Source organism: Halichoeres trimaculatus, unplaced genomic scaffold (assembly GCF_033239565.1).
Source record: "Halichoeres trimaculatus isolate MK-OKI-2021-1 unplaced genomic scaffold, fHalTri1.1 fHalTri1_scaffold_7, whole genome shotgun sequence".
In the NCBI taxonomy this organism is placed as follows: domain Eukaryota; kingdom Metazoa; phylum Chordata; class Actinopteri; order Labriformes; family Labridae; genus Halichoeres; species Halichoeres trimaculatus.
In genome coordinates this window covers 30,509,394-30,528,619 of record NW_027437185.1, presented here as the reverse complement: position 1 = coordinate 30,528,619, position 19,226 = coordinate 30,509,394, and the positions used below count along the sequence as shown (strand labels likewise).

Below are 19,226 nucleotides of genomic sequence, written 5' to 3'. Positions count from 1 at the left end.
GTACCCTGGAAATCAGAGAGGAGAGAGCCTGAAGGCCAGAAGAAGACATTAATAATCAGGAGCATCATACAACCAGTCAAAAATTTCTGCTTCCTGATTGATGGACAGGTCAGATGTGATCACCTTCATGAAAAGCCTTCAGAAAACAGATTGTTTGATTTTAAAAGAGTTATATCTGAAGAAATCCAGTCTACAGGCTTTTGTGAGGATATTTTCATGTGCTGGTGTGTTACTACAAAGACACAAACAGCTCCCAGCTTACATGAGAAACTGGAGCTCCAAGACAGGCGCAGAAAAAAAAAAGGATCAGACGGATGTTTGGCCATGTGTGGGTGGACCTTGTCCCAGGGTTCCCTGTTGTTCTCTTAAAAGAAGACCTTTGTGATCTCCAAATCTGTGTTTGAAGATACCTCTGGGTCAAAGAAACCTGCTAGTGCCACTCATGTGTAGACCTTGTACTTGCAGTTCACTGTTAAATCTTTTATAAAACTATTTATTAAAGGTAAAAGTTTAGAATAGATTTTGCAACAAATTCATATTTTCCCCTTTTGATTTTGAAGGCCTGTTAAAAACATGCTATTTTTTCTAAGAGCTGCAACTTGAATAGTTTTCTTCTACGACTAGATTTGAAAATAGAAAATGTCATGAATGATGACCGGTCAAATAGTGGGTGTTTTTTTCAGGGAGACCAGTCACCGATCCGGTTCTCAAACCATGAAATGAAGCCAATCTGAGGAAGCAGCCACATTTGATATGACGCCAGCTGTGGGTTTCTTTTCAAACAGCTACAGGGCGCCCGTCAGTCACACCTGAGCTGTGTCTCTGATTGGACAATCACACGATGCTAATAAAATAAACTTCACTTACTGTACAGTGTGTGCCAATATTGAAATCAGCATTTTAGACCCAAGTTGTCTCTTGAACCAGGCTGTAAATATGCTTTTTAATGCTGTAAAATTCTCGTTATGGCTGGGTGTGTACTAGTGATGGGTAGATGAGGCCTCATGAACCGTTGCGGCACATTACCCAAACTGTACTGATACTGTGTTGGTACTGTCTAACTGTGTCGCTCAATATGGACACCTTCTGGATTTTAAACATCATTGCAGGAAACAGAGTTTAAGAGACTAAACTGGCGTACTGATTCAATGACCCAGAATACACAAAATAATTTTAATTATTACATTTTAAATTGTATAGTAATCTAAATTTAAAATATCTTTCATATCTTTAAATTATATGGTCAATAAACAATGTGAACACGAGTTCTAACATGTGAATCAAGAGTGTCGTGAATGATGATGTTGTTTATGCACTTATCTTTGATGCAGGGAGGTTTCATTTTAAAATAAAGTTTTAATCAAACAAACATATCATTTTGTGTCTTGGCAATTCAGTTTTTGGAGAAAGATCTCCAGCTTCAGATCAAGCTGAAACTAAGAGGAACAGAATGAAAAAAAAGAAAATGAAAAGAAAAACCTTATTTGCCGATATAAGATCAAAATGGGCCCACCCAGCGGAAACTGTGATTATTTCAGCAAAGATGGATCCTGTTGACAGATGTAATCCGTAAACACAGTTTGGTGCCTCAGTGAGACAGGCGACACAGCAGCTGTATCAGTCACGCGACTTTCTCAAAACGGTATGCGCACCAACACGGGGCTTCACTCTATGAGCTCGACACATGCGCCGAGGCTTTGTATCACTAGTGTACATGTGACTGCCGGTCTTCCTGCAGCCAGCCTCAAGTGGATTCTTAATGAACAGCAACTTTTAGCACTTCCTCATTGGCTTAATTTTTACTAACTGGATGTTACTCCTTGGCGGACAGGCGTTGTACAAAGATCGCAGTTGCACTTTCTTCTCAACTCATCTCCTTGTCCCTATGATTGTCAGATGTTTTAAAGTAGATGTTATAAATGTTTGGTGGCTGCAAATCAACAAGTTGCACCCCTGTTTCTTACATCCATTTAAATTTATACTTGGCGTTTACCATTTACTCCATGGTGATGTTAATCGTGCTCTCTTATTAGCTATCCTCAGTTTTCCCCACACACAACAGAATATCTAATTAAACATATATTGAAGGGAAACAGGCACAGACAAGACCTTTTCAGACTTTTGTTGGAAAGATAAAATCAGGTCCAAATTAGGCAAATACGTTGTACTTTGTACACCCTATCTTCTCTCTGTTATCCCAGGCTGGAGTATAAATTAACATTCATCCAGTTTACTACTTGAATCAATTAAACACAATGAATGGTCTCATGGAGCGGTTCTGTTTAATCATGTCTTTATCATTCTGCGCGTGCTGTCCTTCAGAGTTTTAATCCACTATTATGTATCATTCCATTGAAGGATTATAATACCTCCAACTCATCTACAGTGCTCAGCTTTTCAAAGCAGAATGTCTTTTCATGTAGAACTTTTTTGAAAAGGGAAATGAAATAATGGCAAAGAGGAATTTTCATTCAGTCTGAATCCACAGTCTTCATTTTGTTCTTTCGCTCTTTGTTTTGAAAGACTGCGAGAAGATCGGAGATGGCTTTCCTCATCTGATCCATGATATCACTTCAGAAATAAGTCTACTTTGACCCTTCTTAATTTGCAGTCAAGATCCCTCAGAAAAAAGCAAATATTTAAATTAGATTATGTGCACAAGTCTCATGTTTTTATCTCCGTCTAGGTTCAGTTTACTGTCTCGTGTTGTGATTAAGGAAAGACGGCTTAATTGTCGAAAGTAATGAAACATTTCCTCGAGCTAAAACTGGAGATGAGAGAAGTCTGGTGGAGCCGCGAAACCCTGGGGAGGAGTAAATAATTTCCTTCATTACTCACAGCTCTGCTTCATGCTTGCTCCAGGTCTCAGGCTTGTAATGAAAAAAACATAAATATATAGGTGGGGAGACGTGCACACACTCACACACCCCACAACTCACAACTCACACATCACACTCCAGAGGGAGTGTGAGCAACATTGCTGTGAAATTACACCTGCTGTGATGATGTGATGCAATCAGTTGGTTTCCCCCATATGAGCTGAACGCAGTTAGTCTCTGATCACTTTTCAACTTATCAACTCAGACGTATACTCACTTATGTTACCAGGGGAAAAGCCACAACAGAAAAGCTTCTTCGCTAATGTTTGCCCGACACTTTTATTCCTGCCTGGCTTCTTCTCTTCCCTCAATTTTGTCCTTCACTCACTGTTATCATCTCACATCTTTATTGTACCCTCTTTGGCTCCAGGGACCAATTCTGAATCTTGAGTAGTGTGCATATTTCTTGATTCCCTTTTACTGTGTCATTCAATTCATCAGTTTTCCCATTTGCAGTGGATTTAGAGGCAATCACTTACAAAAATATGTGCTAAAAAGATTTCCAGTTAATGGGGTGTGCTTTCCACTGTTACATATTTCCCCTCCTTTACTGGATTTAATACAGCTGAAGATAAAAGTGGAGAAGATTGAAAAGGTACTGGTGCAGTGTTTGCTGAACTATTTTTCAGTGGACATTTCAATTCCAGTGAATAAAACACAAAAATTAAATTAGCACTTTTAATAGGTTCAGACTCAATTTATTGGCAAAAACATTGATAATAGACTCATAGTCATAGCTCATAGTCTCAGCTCCTTTAGTATGAATTTATGCATTAGATGTATTGTAATGGACTTGTGTAATGATGAGTATTTCTAAGTCAACCCACAGGAAAACAGAGTTTCCATCAGGCCGTTTAGAGAGGCTCTTGGTTACTTGCATTGACATGCACTCAAAAAATCCCTACCTCTTTCTCTCTGTCTTATCTGACATTTTTGCTTCATACTGATTTTTTGACTTTCAATCCGATTTTTTTCACGATATGTTTTGCTGATCCAATACTGATGCCTGTCTCTTAGGAAGACACTGATCCAACTTTTCGGTTCTGATATTGATACCTGGGATTTGGTATCGACCGATACCGATATCCAGATAGGATATTGATCCTATACCAGTGTTAAATAATAGCCTGCATGACCTACTGTGGGATAAGACTGGTAATTTTTTGGGTAAAAGGCAAAACAAATATTTAAACTTTTAAACCCTGTTGACTGGTAATGCCGCAAAAAAGCAAAGAAAGTGCTTCAGAAGCAACATTTCACATCAAGTAGAAAAGAGGGCTGGAAAAAAAAAACACAAAAAGGCATAGAGCTGTTTACCTGGATCAGCACCATGGATCTCTTTTCAACAATACCGATTGGTAACGGTTTCACTATCATTGATTCCCAAAGAGAAGTAGTCCCACACAGCGGACATGCTTGCAACATGGTTTGATTTACAGCAGCCATAAAGCGTGACAGTGCTGAAACCATGTGAAAACTGTACCGGTCCCGATCACTTAAGGAAATCCAATACTATCCTATCCTCCAAAAATCGCCTTGTCAGTCGCCAAAACCGATCAGTGCATCAGATCAGGACATCCCTACTTGCTACTAACCAAGAACAAAGTCTTTCATCAATGGAGACCCAAAGAAAATAGTGTCTGTCTTTTTTACCAACATTGTACAGTCATTGATTTGTGCAAACCACCAATAACCAGAGCCATGAAGTCACACATGGAGGGCAAGATAACCTCATGTTCATTGAACCACCACTTGCTGCACAACAGTTGCTGATCCAGATCAGATGTACTGTGTAGTGTCTCCCGTCTTTGTTTTGGTGTTTTTTGACCTCCACATAAGTCTGCATTGGTCTGCCATTCAGTCCAGTCCATTATCACTGTAGCATACCCACCAAATCAGATCACTGCATTGATAATAAGGTTAGAAAGAGAAACTGTTATCTTTATAAAAACAACTTTAACATGTTGCACTCAGCTGAAACTACCGCCAAACTACCGTCTGATGAATCTGCTGGTTTTGGAGGCAAGGGGTCATGAGAAAATGATACTTTGAAGACAGCCTTAAAATGAATGGCTTTTTATGCTCTCTCTTTCCCAAAGAGTAAAAAACAAAAGAGAAACAACTTGTTTAGTAAAAGCTTTTACAACAAGGAAAAACTGAAAATTTCACATGCTGATGTTGCCAAATGATGATTTTGACCTTTTTATATGAATGTATGATATTTGATGAATGAGTTTCAAGGACCTTTTTAATATGAAAGTGACCAAAATCACCCAGTGTGTCAAATATGGGTTAATAGGGTAAAAAGGTTGATATACAGTCCCAAAAAATTGAGTTTGATCGGTCAGGCTTTTAAGGGTTAAATAACTTAAATGCACTTGATGCTATAGAAAGAAAGATGTTGGATTCAGTAAAAGCTTAGCATCAGCTTCCAGCAATTAAATATGACCCTGTAACTTTCTAATAATACACACACAACGTTAAAGAGGAATCACACCATCAATAACATGAACCATTAACACTAATTCGGTGTTAACACATTTTCCAAGCAGCTTGTCAGGTAGGGAGATGCTTGCACTAGGAATCACTCTGGATAATAATAAACATATAGCACTTAACTAACTAATTAACCTTTATCAGAGTTGTTTGTAGTAGGAAAAGTGGAAAAAAAATCGCCTGTTGTCTGGCAGCAGATCAGGTGAAATGAAGGAGGTACCAATTTCTGGGTTACTACTAGCAAGAGGATGTTCAGCTCAACCAACTGTAAAGACCGTCTGACCCAAATCCTGGTTTTATTAAAAAGAATGACGAAACCCTTGAACATTTCACTGCCGTAAATTGGAAAAGTAGGATGGTGGAGGCTGCAGAATGAGGTTAAACATACTCTCCTTGGCCATGGGATTGGGTTGGCTTACCCAAAACTTAGTAAAAAACTTTCCTGAAATAAGTTATTCAGCGTTATCTTTATTTTTTTTACTCAGGGTGAAGCTGGTGTTTTTGTTCTCTTCTTTTTGTTTTTTGATGCCTTCCTCCCTCATATTTTTAAATTGGATTGTTGCTGCAAAGAACAACTTTAGTAAAACCCACAGACGTGCATAATGTCAATCTAAATTGGACATTTGTAAAGAAAAGATTTACGGAACAGCTGTCTCCATTTATGCATTCCATGACTCAGATTTCATTAACAGTGTTTTTCTGTCAGCAACAACACCCTTAGTAAAATCTGCTCCTGGCTTGTCAGATTGATTTTGTTACATGTCTGCGATATAACAGTGTGTGCATAATCCCCTGTGAGGGATGTGCTTTAGAAGCAGTGCTCCTGCAGAAACACAAGCAGGTGTAAAAAATATTATGCACCCTGCAGCATAATTGTCAGCACCAAATTCTCTGTAGGTGACAATGACGCACATCCAGAAGAGCCGAGTCATTTCCATTTGAAAAGTGTCGTTCTGTGTGCTCATATGGGAACACGTGAATGTGGATACCAGAGCTTCAGCTTACATCAGCATCATGTTTAAAGCTTCACTGTAGATCCAAATCCATCAGCGTACATTATCTGTAAAGTCATAATTCAAACAGCAGGAGTGACGGAGAGTGTCACTAAAACTTGTTAAAATATGGATGTTGTTTACACCATGTTTTATTCATGAATGGCTGTGTTTTCATTTGGTGTTGGCTGCTTGTGTGTCAGTGGTGTTGACAGAGGAATCGCTCCGTGAATAAGTAAACAGAGGGAAATGCTATTTGAGAGTTTAAATGAATGATACCTTGCTCAAAAAGCTTTAGGAAATCAGTCTTATCAGCAAGGTGTATGACATCTCATTTATATTTCTCTCCTTCTCCCTCCAGACTTTGATCCTAACCTGGGTTTGATGGCTGGAATCAGCCCTCTGAACCCAATGATGCCAGGCCTCAATATGGTACCAGCTCCCCTCTCCCAGGATGTCCCACCTCTTAAGGAGATCATCCACTGCAAGAGCTGCACCCTGTTCCCTCCTAACCCCAGTAAGTCATTATATCATGCTAATCCTGTGCTAATCTCTAAAAACAGCGTGTAGATGCAGAAATGGGACAAGATTTCCTCCATTGGACATGTTCTGGAGTCTGTTTGGAGATCAGTTTGACCAAACACGTTGGCGCAAGCTTTGATTTGAAATGTGCCTTTTTAGCTTCTACTGAAGGCAAAATCAAAATGACAGCCAAGTGTTTACATGGAAAGTATTGCAATCCTTGTTCTACCCCTCTAAAGACTTGAAACTGTAATTTCATTGCTGCCTGAAAAAAAAGGATGCTCCATATTGTGGTAACCGTCAAACTATTGTTCCTTCTTTATTTTTATTTTTCTCCTCTTCCTGTCAAGTCACTCTTACTCTGTAACCACATTTTCCATCTTAAACCACATTATCATCACAAAAGACAGGAAAACCTCAGGGCAAGTCACTTTGTGTCATCTGACTGAGGGTGTGCTGCACACTGTTGTTTATATTTATCTCACCTCCAACATCCAATTATCCCGGGTGAGAACAGAACCAGCAGGGGGCCTTTTGATTGATCCCACTTTCACTTTTTCAGATTTCACGCTGCAGAAAAGTTTCAGCCTCAGGGACTTTATTCACACAGGTCTCACATGTCGTCTTCAAGCAGGAAAGAAAACGGAAGCTTCTCACCGCAGCAGCTTTTGGGAGTTTACGCTCCTTTCACCAAACACACTCCTGCATTTTCTAAAACAAATATGATTCTTTCAGCACGACTCTGAAACTCTTCAGAAGTTTTTCTTGTAACGCAGTGGTGTGCCCAGTGGCTCAGCATAAACCGTCACTGTCACAATAAGGTGGGAAGGGAAAAGCTGATTAAAAGTTTAACTTCACCTAGAAAAATCTCTTCCTCAGCCCGGCGTCAGTGGAGGGAAACACACTCAGTACTCTGCGCACATTTAAACCCCGAGGCTGTGTGAGGGATCAGCTTGTCAAGATTTTACCCTCCAACTTTAGAGCCTGTCACAACCGCTCGGTGGCACAAGCAGAACTTTTACCCTGAATGTTTGTGGCTCAGGAAAGCTTACTTAGGTTGTGAAATGTTCTTCACTTATTAAAATTGAGATTATATTTGCCTCAAAACATAAAGTTTTTTCAGTCTTGATACATCTCCCAGCTCTTCCTGGTTCGTCTCAATGTTTTAAATTTCTCTTGAGATCTTACCTGTCATCTCTTCCAGTGCCACACAAAACGTTGACTGCTAAGCCAGTTATTTTGAAAAGGCAGACATCTGAGCAGAGCTGTGCCGGATTCTACCAATGACTGTTGTGTCACACCCCATGCTTCAGCTCCGGATCGAGACACTAAACCCTGTGAGGTATTCTGTCAGAGCAATCAGCTCCCGAGAGAGTCTCTAAAGATAAGTTGTTCCCAGGCTGTCGTTGTTACTTCAAGGTCACGTCTTTAGTTTTTGGCAGCTGAGTTAACCTCAAAGGCCGTGACTACCGGTTTCTGCTCTGGCTTGTTCGGCCTGTATAAGAATTACTTTCCTCTTGATGGAGTAGAAGTTAAACTCCAGATGGGACATTTGCCCTCAGCTACCTTTTCTGTGGAATTGTACCCCATTCAGGCCACCAGTGGGGATCAGGTTTAGCAGAGGCCTGAATTTCCTCAGGGACAGAGTATCAAGAGACCAAACTGCAACCACTTTAAAAGGAGTAAGATCAAGCATCTTCACAGGATGCCTCCTGGACTCCTCCAAGTGGACAGGTACCAGACACATTCGGCTTGAAGGAGATACTTGTGCTGACTCAGAAAATGCTGTATCTCTCCAAGAATGAAACTGCTCTGGGATTCCCCTCCAGGAGCAGCTGGAAGAGAGGATGTGTGGAGTCCGTCTTATAATTTCTGCACTCTGTGTGACCAGGATCTGCATCTTAAACCCCAAATTAATGGGTTAAAAAAGAAGCGTGATCAACTCAGCACATCTTTAACGATCTTTCAAGACCATAATGACATTGTTTTATATGATTATGAAAACACCAGAACTTCCGAAGGAGAGTGGACTCTCTTCTTTAATGTTTCTCTTCCTGTTTTTGATCCAAAAAAACAGACAAGACATACTTTTTTTGATCACATTTACCTGGGATGCGCCATCCTTTGATCCTTTTCATAATCTCAGTCGTCTTTTCTCACGATCACTTCGCTCTTTCTCTCTGAACTACTGCGACACATCCTCAGTTGGAGCGTGAGCTGCCGAACTTTCCTGACTTGCAGCGTCTCGCTATGTCTCTGTCATCTCACATCTTCTCCTCATATCCATGCTGATCTCTCATCCATAGAGCGCACAGCTCTCACCCACAGTAGTTTGCGAGCATGATTTTGAGTGACAAGCTCTGACAGACCCCGCCTCCCCCTGCTTAAAAACACAATTTATTTTATAGCAGAGTAGTTCATTTTATAGCAGAGTAGAGTAGTTCATTGACGTTGTTGCACAACGTCAATGAACTTTTTAATATTTGCCAGTTGAAAAAAAATTATTGTGGATTTACAAATCTTCTCTTCTTGGTGTATTCATTTGATCGGTCATGCACAACAGTTTAATAACATCCTGGAATTCAAATTGTTTATTTGGGGACTCAAAGCAGATATGAGCTTAAAATGTGATTAATTCTATTAATTAATTAATTAATTATAAATCCTGTAATTAATTATGTTTTTTTTAATCCCCTGGCAGCACTACTCTTAAGATAAGGCATTTTATCTACGCCATCACTTTTATGAAAAACATCTGTTCAAGAAGTGAGCAAAATTTGGGTTTTGGGTTGAAAAGTCTTTCAGGAAAGTTTTATCATCTGTTTCACTAAAGATGTGTCATATCTCTGGAGGTTAGAGCTGAGAGGAGACATTAATGATACAGGAAAATCATTATTTCATGCTGTAAGATGGTGATGTTTCAGATTTGATTTTTTTTTAAAATCAGAGAAGAAGAAAATCTTATAAATAAAAATCTCTGCCTTGTAGTTTGAAGTGAAGGATATGTTTGATTCCTAATGGAAGATTTATCCCCTGCATAAATACTGTTTCTGCTGGAAAATTTCATCATTTCGGCAGTGTTGTGGTGAGATTGCATATGTTGTCCATCACAAGTAAACATCACCTTCAAGCTGTTCTCACTGATCCTGACACTGCATGCATCATCCCTTCTCACTGACCTGTAACCGAGCAACCCTGCAGCTCTGGCGCTCTCCTCCTCCTCCAGATAACCTTTACAGTCGACGTACATGCTCATCAAGCACTTTTCATGTTGCCTTTTTCCCCCTTTTCCAGCCTGTCTTAGCCTTTTTATCCTCTTTGATGCCTTCCTGGATGCTTCAGTGGTGCAGTTTCTGTTTTTAGTGTTATTGATTTGCTGGACTTCCTCACAATGTTTGGTCGTTTCATAATCAGGTTACACATAAACTCTATTATGTCTTTCCCTCTTACATAAAACACTGACAGCAGAGAGGTTTTATGGGAGGTTACCAAAAATTATTTAAAAGTGTTGTAAAGCTGTTCTCTGAAATACAATCTAGGGCTAATGTAATAGATTGAATTAACTGTAAGCATGACGTATAGTTTAAAAGAGTGCTGTTAACATCGTTCCATGTGTTAAACAGTTTCTCCACGTGTGAGCTAAATGATCCCAACGTGTTTACTCCAGTTTTTCTTCTTGATAGCCCTCAGGGAGCTGAAGCCTCCCCCCTGTGGTGTCCCCTTGGACAATAAAGAGGAGTTTATCCGCTCAGAGTGATGGATGGTGATGATTGGTGTTAGCAGGTGGCCACACAGGCGGCTCCCCTGAGACTTACAGTCACTGGATGTGAATCAGCTGGTGTGTTGGCTGTATAGAGGCATCTGAGTTACACCAAGAAACATATCATGAAAAACAGCTTCATGCAGATTAGGATTTGATCCAGGTCCAAGAAATTAAAAGTTCCAGATGGTAGAATAACTGATAAATTAAACCAAACAAATTCAATGCTCCTGAAACTTTTGTGTCAGATTTTTACTTCGCTAAGGAGAGAGTTTGTCTGTCTGTTTGTCTGTGAACAACATAACTCAAAAACTAACAAACAGATCTTGATGAAATTTTCAGGAAATGTTCTAAAGGGAATAAGGCAGAACTTATTAAGTTTTGAAGGTGATCCTGATCACCATCTGGATCCAGGACTACTTTAAAAGATTCTTTATCATAGTGAGATAGGGCCATTTTCACCATATGTGTATGTAAATCCACCATAAATGGTCGGATTGCTTTGCAAAACAAGAGACAAGGTCACCATCATTTCTGACAGATTTAAAAGTACGATCTAGATCCTGGCAATATTCTGTAGGGTGAAACAGTTAATCGAATTTAAACCGACATCACAATGTAAAAGAAGGCAATTTTCCGATCGCAAAGGCTGCAATCAAAAAAAAAAAAGGTTTCAAGTGCAGTTAATAAGTGCAATCCACACATTTATATATTTCAGTGGTTGAGCCAAAACTTTGTTTTTATTTACATTTCTACCCTTTAGTTCGTGTTTTGTCACTGATGAGAGATCAGTGAGAATTTTATACATCTGATACGTACGTTCACATAGTGTTTCTTTTCATTTTATAAAAAAGTGCACTCCACATGTTGACGTATTTCAGTGGTTGGGCGAGAGATTTGGTCTTATTCGCACTTCGAGAGGAGTCATATTTTCATTATATTGTTCATACCAGGCCTGCTGTTTGTTGTTCTGCAGTGCTTCGTTTCTTTCTCTGATTTTATTCAAGGAAATTAATGATAGTATTATTACATGTCTACAAGGCCTGAAATTAAATGAATCTGTAAATATTCTACTGGGATGGTAATATTAAAAAAAGATGCGTTATTTGTATGAATTCATGCATCAATTCATCTCATTTCATCATAACATGTAGGTCTGGCCTACAGGAAAGAATTGTTTATACATTGACAGTATCCTTTGTTGTGTTGGTCTTATTGTAGAATGGTTTATTGCTTGTGTTAAATGAATAATGTAGAAGATAAACATCCCCCCCAAAAATTGCATGCTAAACCGCAAGCGTAATATTGGTCGAAAAAATCACAATTAGATTATTTTCCAAAAACGCTCAGCCTTAATACTCTGGATACTAAGATCCGGGATATGAAACATGTACTGGGTCATCATCATTTTCAACACTGTCAGGTAACAAATTATGGTACAAACCTGCAGCTAACACCAAATTGTAGCAGACAGTCTGCTGAAAGGGAGTATTACATTAAAGTAGGACTACAGTGCTTGGCAGAGGTCTGCACTCTCTCAGTGCTTTTCTAGTTGCTTCTCTTTTCATACCACGACTTTTATAGGGCTAAATCCTTGATATATGCATAGAGGTTTGCTTTGTATTAGAGGAATGGAGCAAAAAGTATAGTACCTCCTTCATTACCCAACAATATTTGGTTTCATTTTCTTCCCTGACTCCTGCCCAACCTCAACCTCTTGCTCTTCTAAGCTCCCCCGTCTACATTTTTAAGTTACCAGCCTAGAGGGATCCGCCTAGGACACACACTAACACACACATGCACACGAGTTCAAATTTGGTCATAAAATTACTTTCCAGAATTTGAGTCACTGCAGCTCTCACATGTACTGTGTAAAGCCATTCCTGCTATCTCCTCGGCTTCAGACTGAGCTGCTCTGAATTAACATAAGCAATGAAAACTTTTCTCATTTTCTTTCATACAAAACTTAATATTCACTGTGATTTAATCACAACCTCAGGCGTAACTGGGTCATAGTAAATGTGAACAGTGCTGATGCAAAAAGAAGTTGAAAAACTGACCAGAAGTTTTAAACTGCGTCAAATTGTTTCCAGCTACAAAACAATTTACTCAACTGAAGCTGAAAACATCCAAAACTTTCTGCTCCACAATTTCTGTCCAATTTACAGCTCGACACCTCATGTATCTGCTGCTGCGCTGCACCCACACTCCTATCTCTGTCCTCATTGCCGTCCTCACAGCCACCACCATCTCCCACTCATGGACCGAAAAGGTCAGATAATTTGGGACTCTTTGTTGGATCTGCCAACAAAGCTTTTTCTTGCTGTTGCAAGCTTTTTCCACTTTCACCTTTTCTGTTTTCTGCCCATCTCAACTTGAAACTTGTTTAATCCTCCGGCTCTGGAGGTCACTGACTGAAATGCCAGTCAATATTTTGCTGTAGCAGGCACATTTAAAGGGGGGGAAGACACAGGGAGGGAGGGGACGTTACAACAGCATCATCTTTGTGGGAACAGTAAAAGACAGCGCTGATTTGGACTCAGAAACTAAAAGTTTTTCGAGTTTGCAAAGGCTTGAGGAGCTCTGACAGCAGAGGGATTAGGAGTTGATTGGCTGCATATCTTAAAAACTCCAGGCCTGGCTTGTGTCTTTTTCTAAACTGCCACAAAATGTTTTGTTTGTATAACATGCTGTTCAGTTTGTTTGTTTCGTCATCACCACATTGTTTGGGGCCTAGATCAAAAGTAGGAAAGGTTACACTTTACATAAACCCCTTCAGCTCAGAAAACTGAAGTCAACTGTTTTTTAACGTGATCCTTTTTTTCCCAAACCCCTCGAAAACCCAAATCAAAGAAATCTTTGAGGTCAAGACGAAAGTGGAGTTTTAAGTTTGTTTTTCGATGTTTAGCGTCAGAACAGGGAGGAATAAATGAATCCAAAGGATAAGAGCTGTCATATATCAAGGACTCTCTTTGCTTAAACAGACCTTCCTGTAAAGTATCTGTGAGATACTGAAGCAAGGCTTTTATACTTCCCCGTTTGACTCTGAAGAGATGCCTTGAAATCCTTTTGATCATACTCAAATGAAAACCTGAGACGTCAGATTTACTCCACTCTGCTCTGATCAAACAGACCCTCATGATTCACTTCGGGTATCAAACCAGGTTCACCCTCAGGTCTTTTCAGAGAGTGGATATCTGCGAGCAGACGTCTGGACATACAGCGTCCTCACCGCTTCACTGATTAGCTGTTCACTCCTCACGGACCCGGCTAATCACATTCATCATGGCTGAAAGGTCTGATCTATTGGAGATTAGATCAGTCCACACTCATCTGTGCAGAGCAGGAGACCTTCATGTGAGAGGATTTACTCTCACTCTGCAGCCAAAAGGGGATTTTATTTTCATGCATGAAATAGTTTAAATATGAGAAGTTATCTAACAAACAAACTGATCTGAGCATAATGCTCTAAGTTATCATTATTCATGCATTAGACGATCGTTTTTTTAGGTCAGAGGCACAATTTTCTGAAATATAGCTTAAATGAATTTTGCATCATCAATTCTCTTTAATGTTCAGATGTTGCAGCCTGATTGTCGAGTTTGACCTCAGATCTTACATAGATGTTTTATATTTTTCCTCTAGTTGTTATGATTTTTTTTTAGTTTCCTCCTTTATTTGTGTGTTAGGATGTTTCATCACTGTGTTCTCTGTCTTCTTTTGTGCTAAAACTTTTCTGTACCATTTTGATGATGTATTTCTCAATATTACAGCTGAATCATCTCTACACTGTAAACTCCAAAGTTCAAATTACTCCATTGGATCAAGCAATGAAAACTTAAAATTTGTTAGTAAGTTCTATTTACTTCAGTGTCTTAGTTTTCATTGTTGAAAATGATGATTTCAGAGTACATTTAACTTTTGTTACTGTTTAATTAAGCACAACTTAAAATCATTGGTTTGTGACTGTGTTGTGTAACCGTGAGTGAGGAGGGGCGCAGTCGATATGAGACCCTGATGTACTTCTAGACGTACACAGATTGTCTGTGCTTCACATTATACAGACTGTTTGTCTGTGCTCTACATGGCACGGACAAGCTGTCTGTGCCCCTTGTGGCATGGATCAGCTGTCTCTGCTCTACATGGTGTGAACTGACTGTGACAAAACTAAATAAACCTATTTTTACACTAGATTTCAAGATTGGCCTAAATAATATGATAGTCCAGTCGAACATTTCATTCATAAATTTATTAATCATGAGGCATACTGCAAAAGTCAGTAGGTACAAGACCCCGTGTCATGGAGCACAGACCACCAGTCAGTGCTGTGGGGCTCTGACAACCTGTGCCCCCTGAAGACCAATATTTCAATAAACAGCAGGGTCTCATATCTACTGCCTTCCCTCCTCACTCATGGTTACCAAAGTCATAAAATTAGAGCTGATTTTTGTTGTGACGGTGTTTGTAACCATGAGTGAGGAGGGAACGCTGTGGATATGAGACCCAGCTGAACTTTAAAATGTTATTTAATTAAGCTGTTCAGACCAAGGCAAATTTATTGCTATATCACATCTTTTAGTTTTAAGTAAAGACATTCAGTAGATTTTTTTTCCATAATAGTCATAACTATTTTACTACCTTAAACTGTACCTGAATTCAAGTGCATGCCAATTCATCATAGTGAGGTCTTAATTTCCCACATAAAAAATCAGTATTTCTCTACATTCCTGACAGACCTTCCTCCTCCCGCCACAAGAGATCGCCCTCCAGGGTGTAAAACTGTGTTTGTCGGCGGTCTCCCAGAGAATGCGACAGAGCAGCTCATTGTGGAGGTGTTTGGACAGTGTGGGGATATCACAGCGATACGGAAAAGCAAGAAAAACTTCTGCCACATCAGATTTGCTGAAGAGTTTACTGTGGACAAGGCTCTGTTCCTGTCAGGTAAGATATCATGTTCAATCCACAATCTCCAGCTGGTTAACTGAATACAGAGCTTTGTAGATTCTGCAAGGTCAAATTTCAGTATTTAAGTGCCAACGTTGTTGTGCAGGCTCTTCTTAATTGATAATATCTAAGATAATCATGTAGCACAGAGAAACTCAAGACAATGTTGACACTGTAGCCTTGATGATTTAAAGACTTTGAAAAATATGAAAGTAGGGCTGCATGATAGGGCCTGAAACCCATTTCTCGATATCTTTAAGCCATATTGCGATGCACAATACACATCTTGATTTTCTGGTTTCTCCTCTAAATCGCTATAAACTTCAAGTTCAACCTGTTGATGCAAAAAATGACACCAGACCCTTCATTTGGATTCTTAAAATTTGCATTTGCAAACCCCCAAACATGCAACTGACGAGACGTGCAAGCAAGTTTTTTTCCACCTCTCCAAATACAAAAACATGCAACAGAGTTTTCTGGGTTGGTGGAGGAGCGAGGTGCTTGCTCTGACAGGAGCACCGGCAGAAAGTGAAGGAGCTGGAAAGAGAATTACATACCGACATCTTAAACATTTACATGACAATTTGGAAATATTCTTTTCTTGTATCTCAGGTGCAACAACCTGCAACATATCCAGAGTATTCAATATATACAAGGCTCTGTACTCAAATCTAAGTCAAAACAACAGTTAACCAAGATAAGAAAGAGTGCATGTTCCTGAATAAGAAGCTGGAAGGGACTGTAAATGGACCCAGAATCACAATGTACCCAAAGGCAGATAAACGTTGGTTTTATCTGACAGCAATTGAAGAGTTTTAAGGCCAAGTCTGATTGTCAGGCAGATGGACAAACAAGCACCATCCATCATTTCATTTTCTCCCTCCTATCCCTGAGTTGGGTCATGGCAGCAGCAGGCAATCCCTCCCTGAGCACCATTTTTCAGCTCCTCCTGGGGGATCCCGAGGCGTTCTGAGGCCAGATGGGTCACATAATCCCTCCAGTGAGCTCTGGGCCTTACCCAGAGGTCTCCTCCCTGTCGGATATGCCTGGAAAACCTCCAGACGGAAGAACCCGGCAGACATTTTAATCAGATGCCTGAACCACCTCGACTGGCTTCTTTGGATGCATGGAGTAGCAGCTTTGCTCCAAGCTTTTTCCAGATGTCTGAGCCCCTTAAACCATTTGTATCTGTTGTCTTGTTCACTGAATCACTAAAAAGAGCTCATGAGCAAAGATGAGGGCGTAGATGGACTGATAAATTTAACAACACAGCACAGCACTCTCTTCTTAGGCAACTGAGACTCGTTTCTTTTCCGTATCTCGCTAACTTTGACCTCAGCTGACTTCACCTCAAAGGAAAATTTCATCCATACAGTCTCGACTGAAATAAATGTTTTACTCCTTCTATAAACGGTTCAAATCAGTATTCTTTGCATATTCTGTGCGACCTCAGCATCAGTCACGCTCTCATTTAACCACGTCTTCAAAGCTAAACATGCTGATTTTACAACTGTTCTGCTTTTCACAGCAACATGGTCAGAGGCTCATGGGTATTCTATTATTTAAAGCTGTCCAGCATGCCGAACGAAAAATGTGAGGAGGAATTTTAAATTATTGAAGGAAAAATTCATTTCTTTTTTATAAACATTGTCACATTTTGAAATAGGAATTGAATATGAGTGAATGTAACCGTGTTTCACTTCTCCATCGGGCTGTGAAAGTATACACAACAAGGTCGAAATTAATGAGTTTCACCACAGACCGTCAAAGGCTTTCACAACAGAATTTATAAATGAGGGATAAAACGAAGGAAAAAATCTTTTCATTACAAACCAGATTATTTTTCCTGTAACATCTCTGAATAAAACTGTTTATTAAGTTTTCCTGCAAATACCTCTCATACACACCCAAAGATACACACTCCACCTCCCCAGCACACACACACGAAATCGTCTGATAAAATATTGAAGCAAAGTTGTTGATTCACAGCCATGAGCAGAGCGAGCAGACCAAAGTAGATGGACTAAGTCTGCCTCTCCCTCTAATGATAGTGGATTTTCCTCCCATTGAATCACACTGGACGCCATTAGTATGACTGAAGAGAGCCCGCGTGCACCCAAACACTTGCACAGTACAGACTGTTATCATTTTGATCCAATTAAATGGAGAATGGGCCTGACTTCACTTCAGATCAACAACTAGTGGTTGTGAAAAATTGAGTAAAGAGGAAAGTAGGGGGTTGAGAGGGAGGAAATGAGGAGAAGGAGGTAATGAGGGATACAGTGGTCCTTTAGGAGTACAAGAGGAGTGATTGGCTTTCATTTGTCTCTTCTTGTGTTGACAACAAGAAAGAAGCTACAATATTCTCCTGTACAAATCTGTTAGCCATGGTACGAAGATCTACAAAGTAAAGCAGGCAAAGACCTTGTTGAAAACTAGAGTTGGGCAAATTACTTTAAAAAAGTACTTTGTTATAGTTACTTATTACTTTCCCAAAAAATGATTGAATTAGTGACGGAATTACTCCTTCATAAATGTAATTAGTTAGTTTTTTAGTTAGTTAGTTAGTTAGTTCCACCAAGCAGGCTGGTTCGGTTTGTCTCAGTACGGCGCGCATTTTGTGGCATTTCCACTGACTGATCCCACTTTTTGGGACCCTTTCATATGGGTGCCAGACTGAACCAATCCGCTCTCGGAAGGTGGAGCAACACACTGCAGATCATTGATTGGTCGAAAGTATCGTCACTTACGCCGACAGTGGCTGCATTTCTCCTGGCGGCACACAGACTTCTCTGAAACAAAGCTTGATTGCACTTTGTATCAAAGAGCTACATGCCAGTCACAGCGGACGAAATGCTGGATGTCTTCCATCGTTGCTCTTTGTTTACTGTGTCGCGTTTTTCTTATTTGTTGGATTTATTAGCAGGGCACACCATGTCGCGTTGCTATGGCGTCACGCTACATGCTGCTGTCGGCATTCCAGCTTATACGCAAACAAGACCAAGCTTAACCGAGCCAACCAACCCGTACCAAACCATACTGATCTGAACCGGACTGCTTGGTGGAAACGGGGCTATAACGTTTACATGTATGTTCCTGCTTTTAACATTTATGACACTGAGGTAGTGTCTGTATATTTCCATCCTGAAAACGCCAGTTTTAACCCAACAGACTACTCAGCACTCGTGCATACTAAGTTTGCAGCTCCTGTCCTGTGTCTGGCTGAGTGAGCCAGGTCAGATAGACTCGTCAACACTTCTGTCTCCTGCTCCACTCCTGTAATTTCTCCTAGTTCCCCCCTTGTTTTTAAGTCTGGTCTTGTCATCTCTAATGTTTTTTCAAGTCAAAACAAGTCAGCTACTTGTGCCTTACACTCAAACCTCAGAAAGCATCCACCCCTCTCCCTCTAGTTGGTTTGATCCAAAGACGCTGCATGAGATCCTCTCTGACTGCAGGTTGCACAGACACACACAGATAGCTGTGTGATATTTGTTGCTGAAAAGTTTACTTTAGCATCAGCTCTTTGTTAAAAACATGTCAACATGATTGTTCTCATCATTACTTGTGTGTCTGCTGCTTTTCCTCATATTTTATTTGGAGCTCCTCTTTTGTTCCTGGCTGAGCGAGCCAGGC

At 40.0% G+C, this 19,226-nt stretch overlaps 1 protein-coding gene across 3 annotated transcripts in view; it reads left to right on the top strand.

Moving 5' to 3' along the window:
• LOC141793342 (ecto-NOX disulfide-thiol exchanger 2-like) overlaps positions 1–19,226 on the top strand; it is a 159,521-nt gene that overhangs the window by 110,331 nt on the left and 29,964 nt on the right. For 2 of the 3 annotated variants that reach the window (XM_074673964.1, XM_074673965.1), the window contains 3 exons: positions 6,729–6,884; positions 14,423–14,500; positions 15,384–15,590. In XM_074673964.1, coding sequence (XP_074530065.1) covers positions 6,729–6,884; positions 14,423–14,500; positions 15,384–15,590 — 441 coding nt within the window. The remainder of the gene's footprint in view (positions 1–6,728; positions 6,885–14,422; positions 14,501–15,383; positions 15,591–19,226) is intronic. The other variant, XM_074673966.1, reaches the window with a different exon arrangement.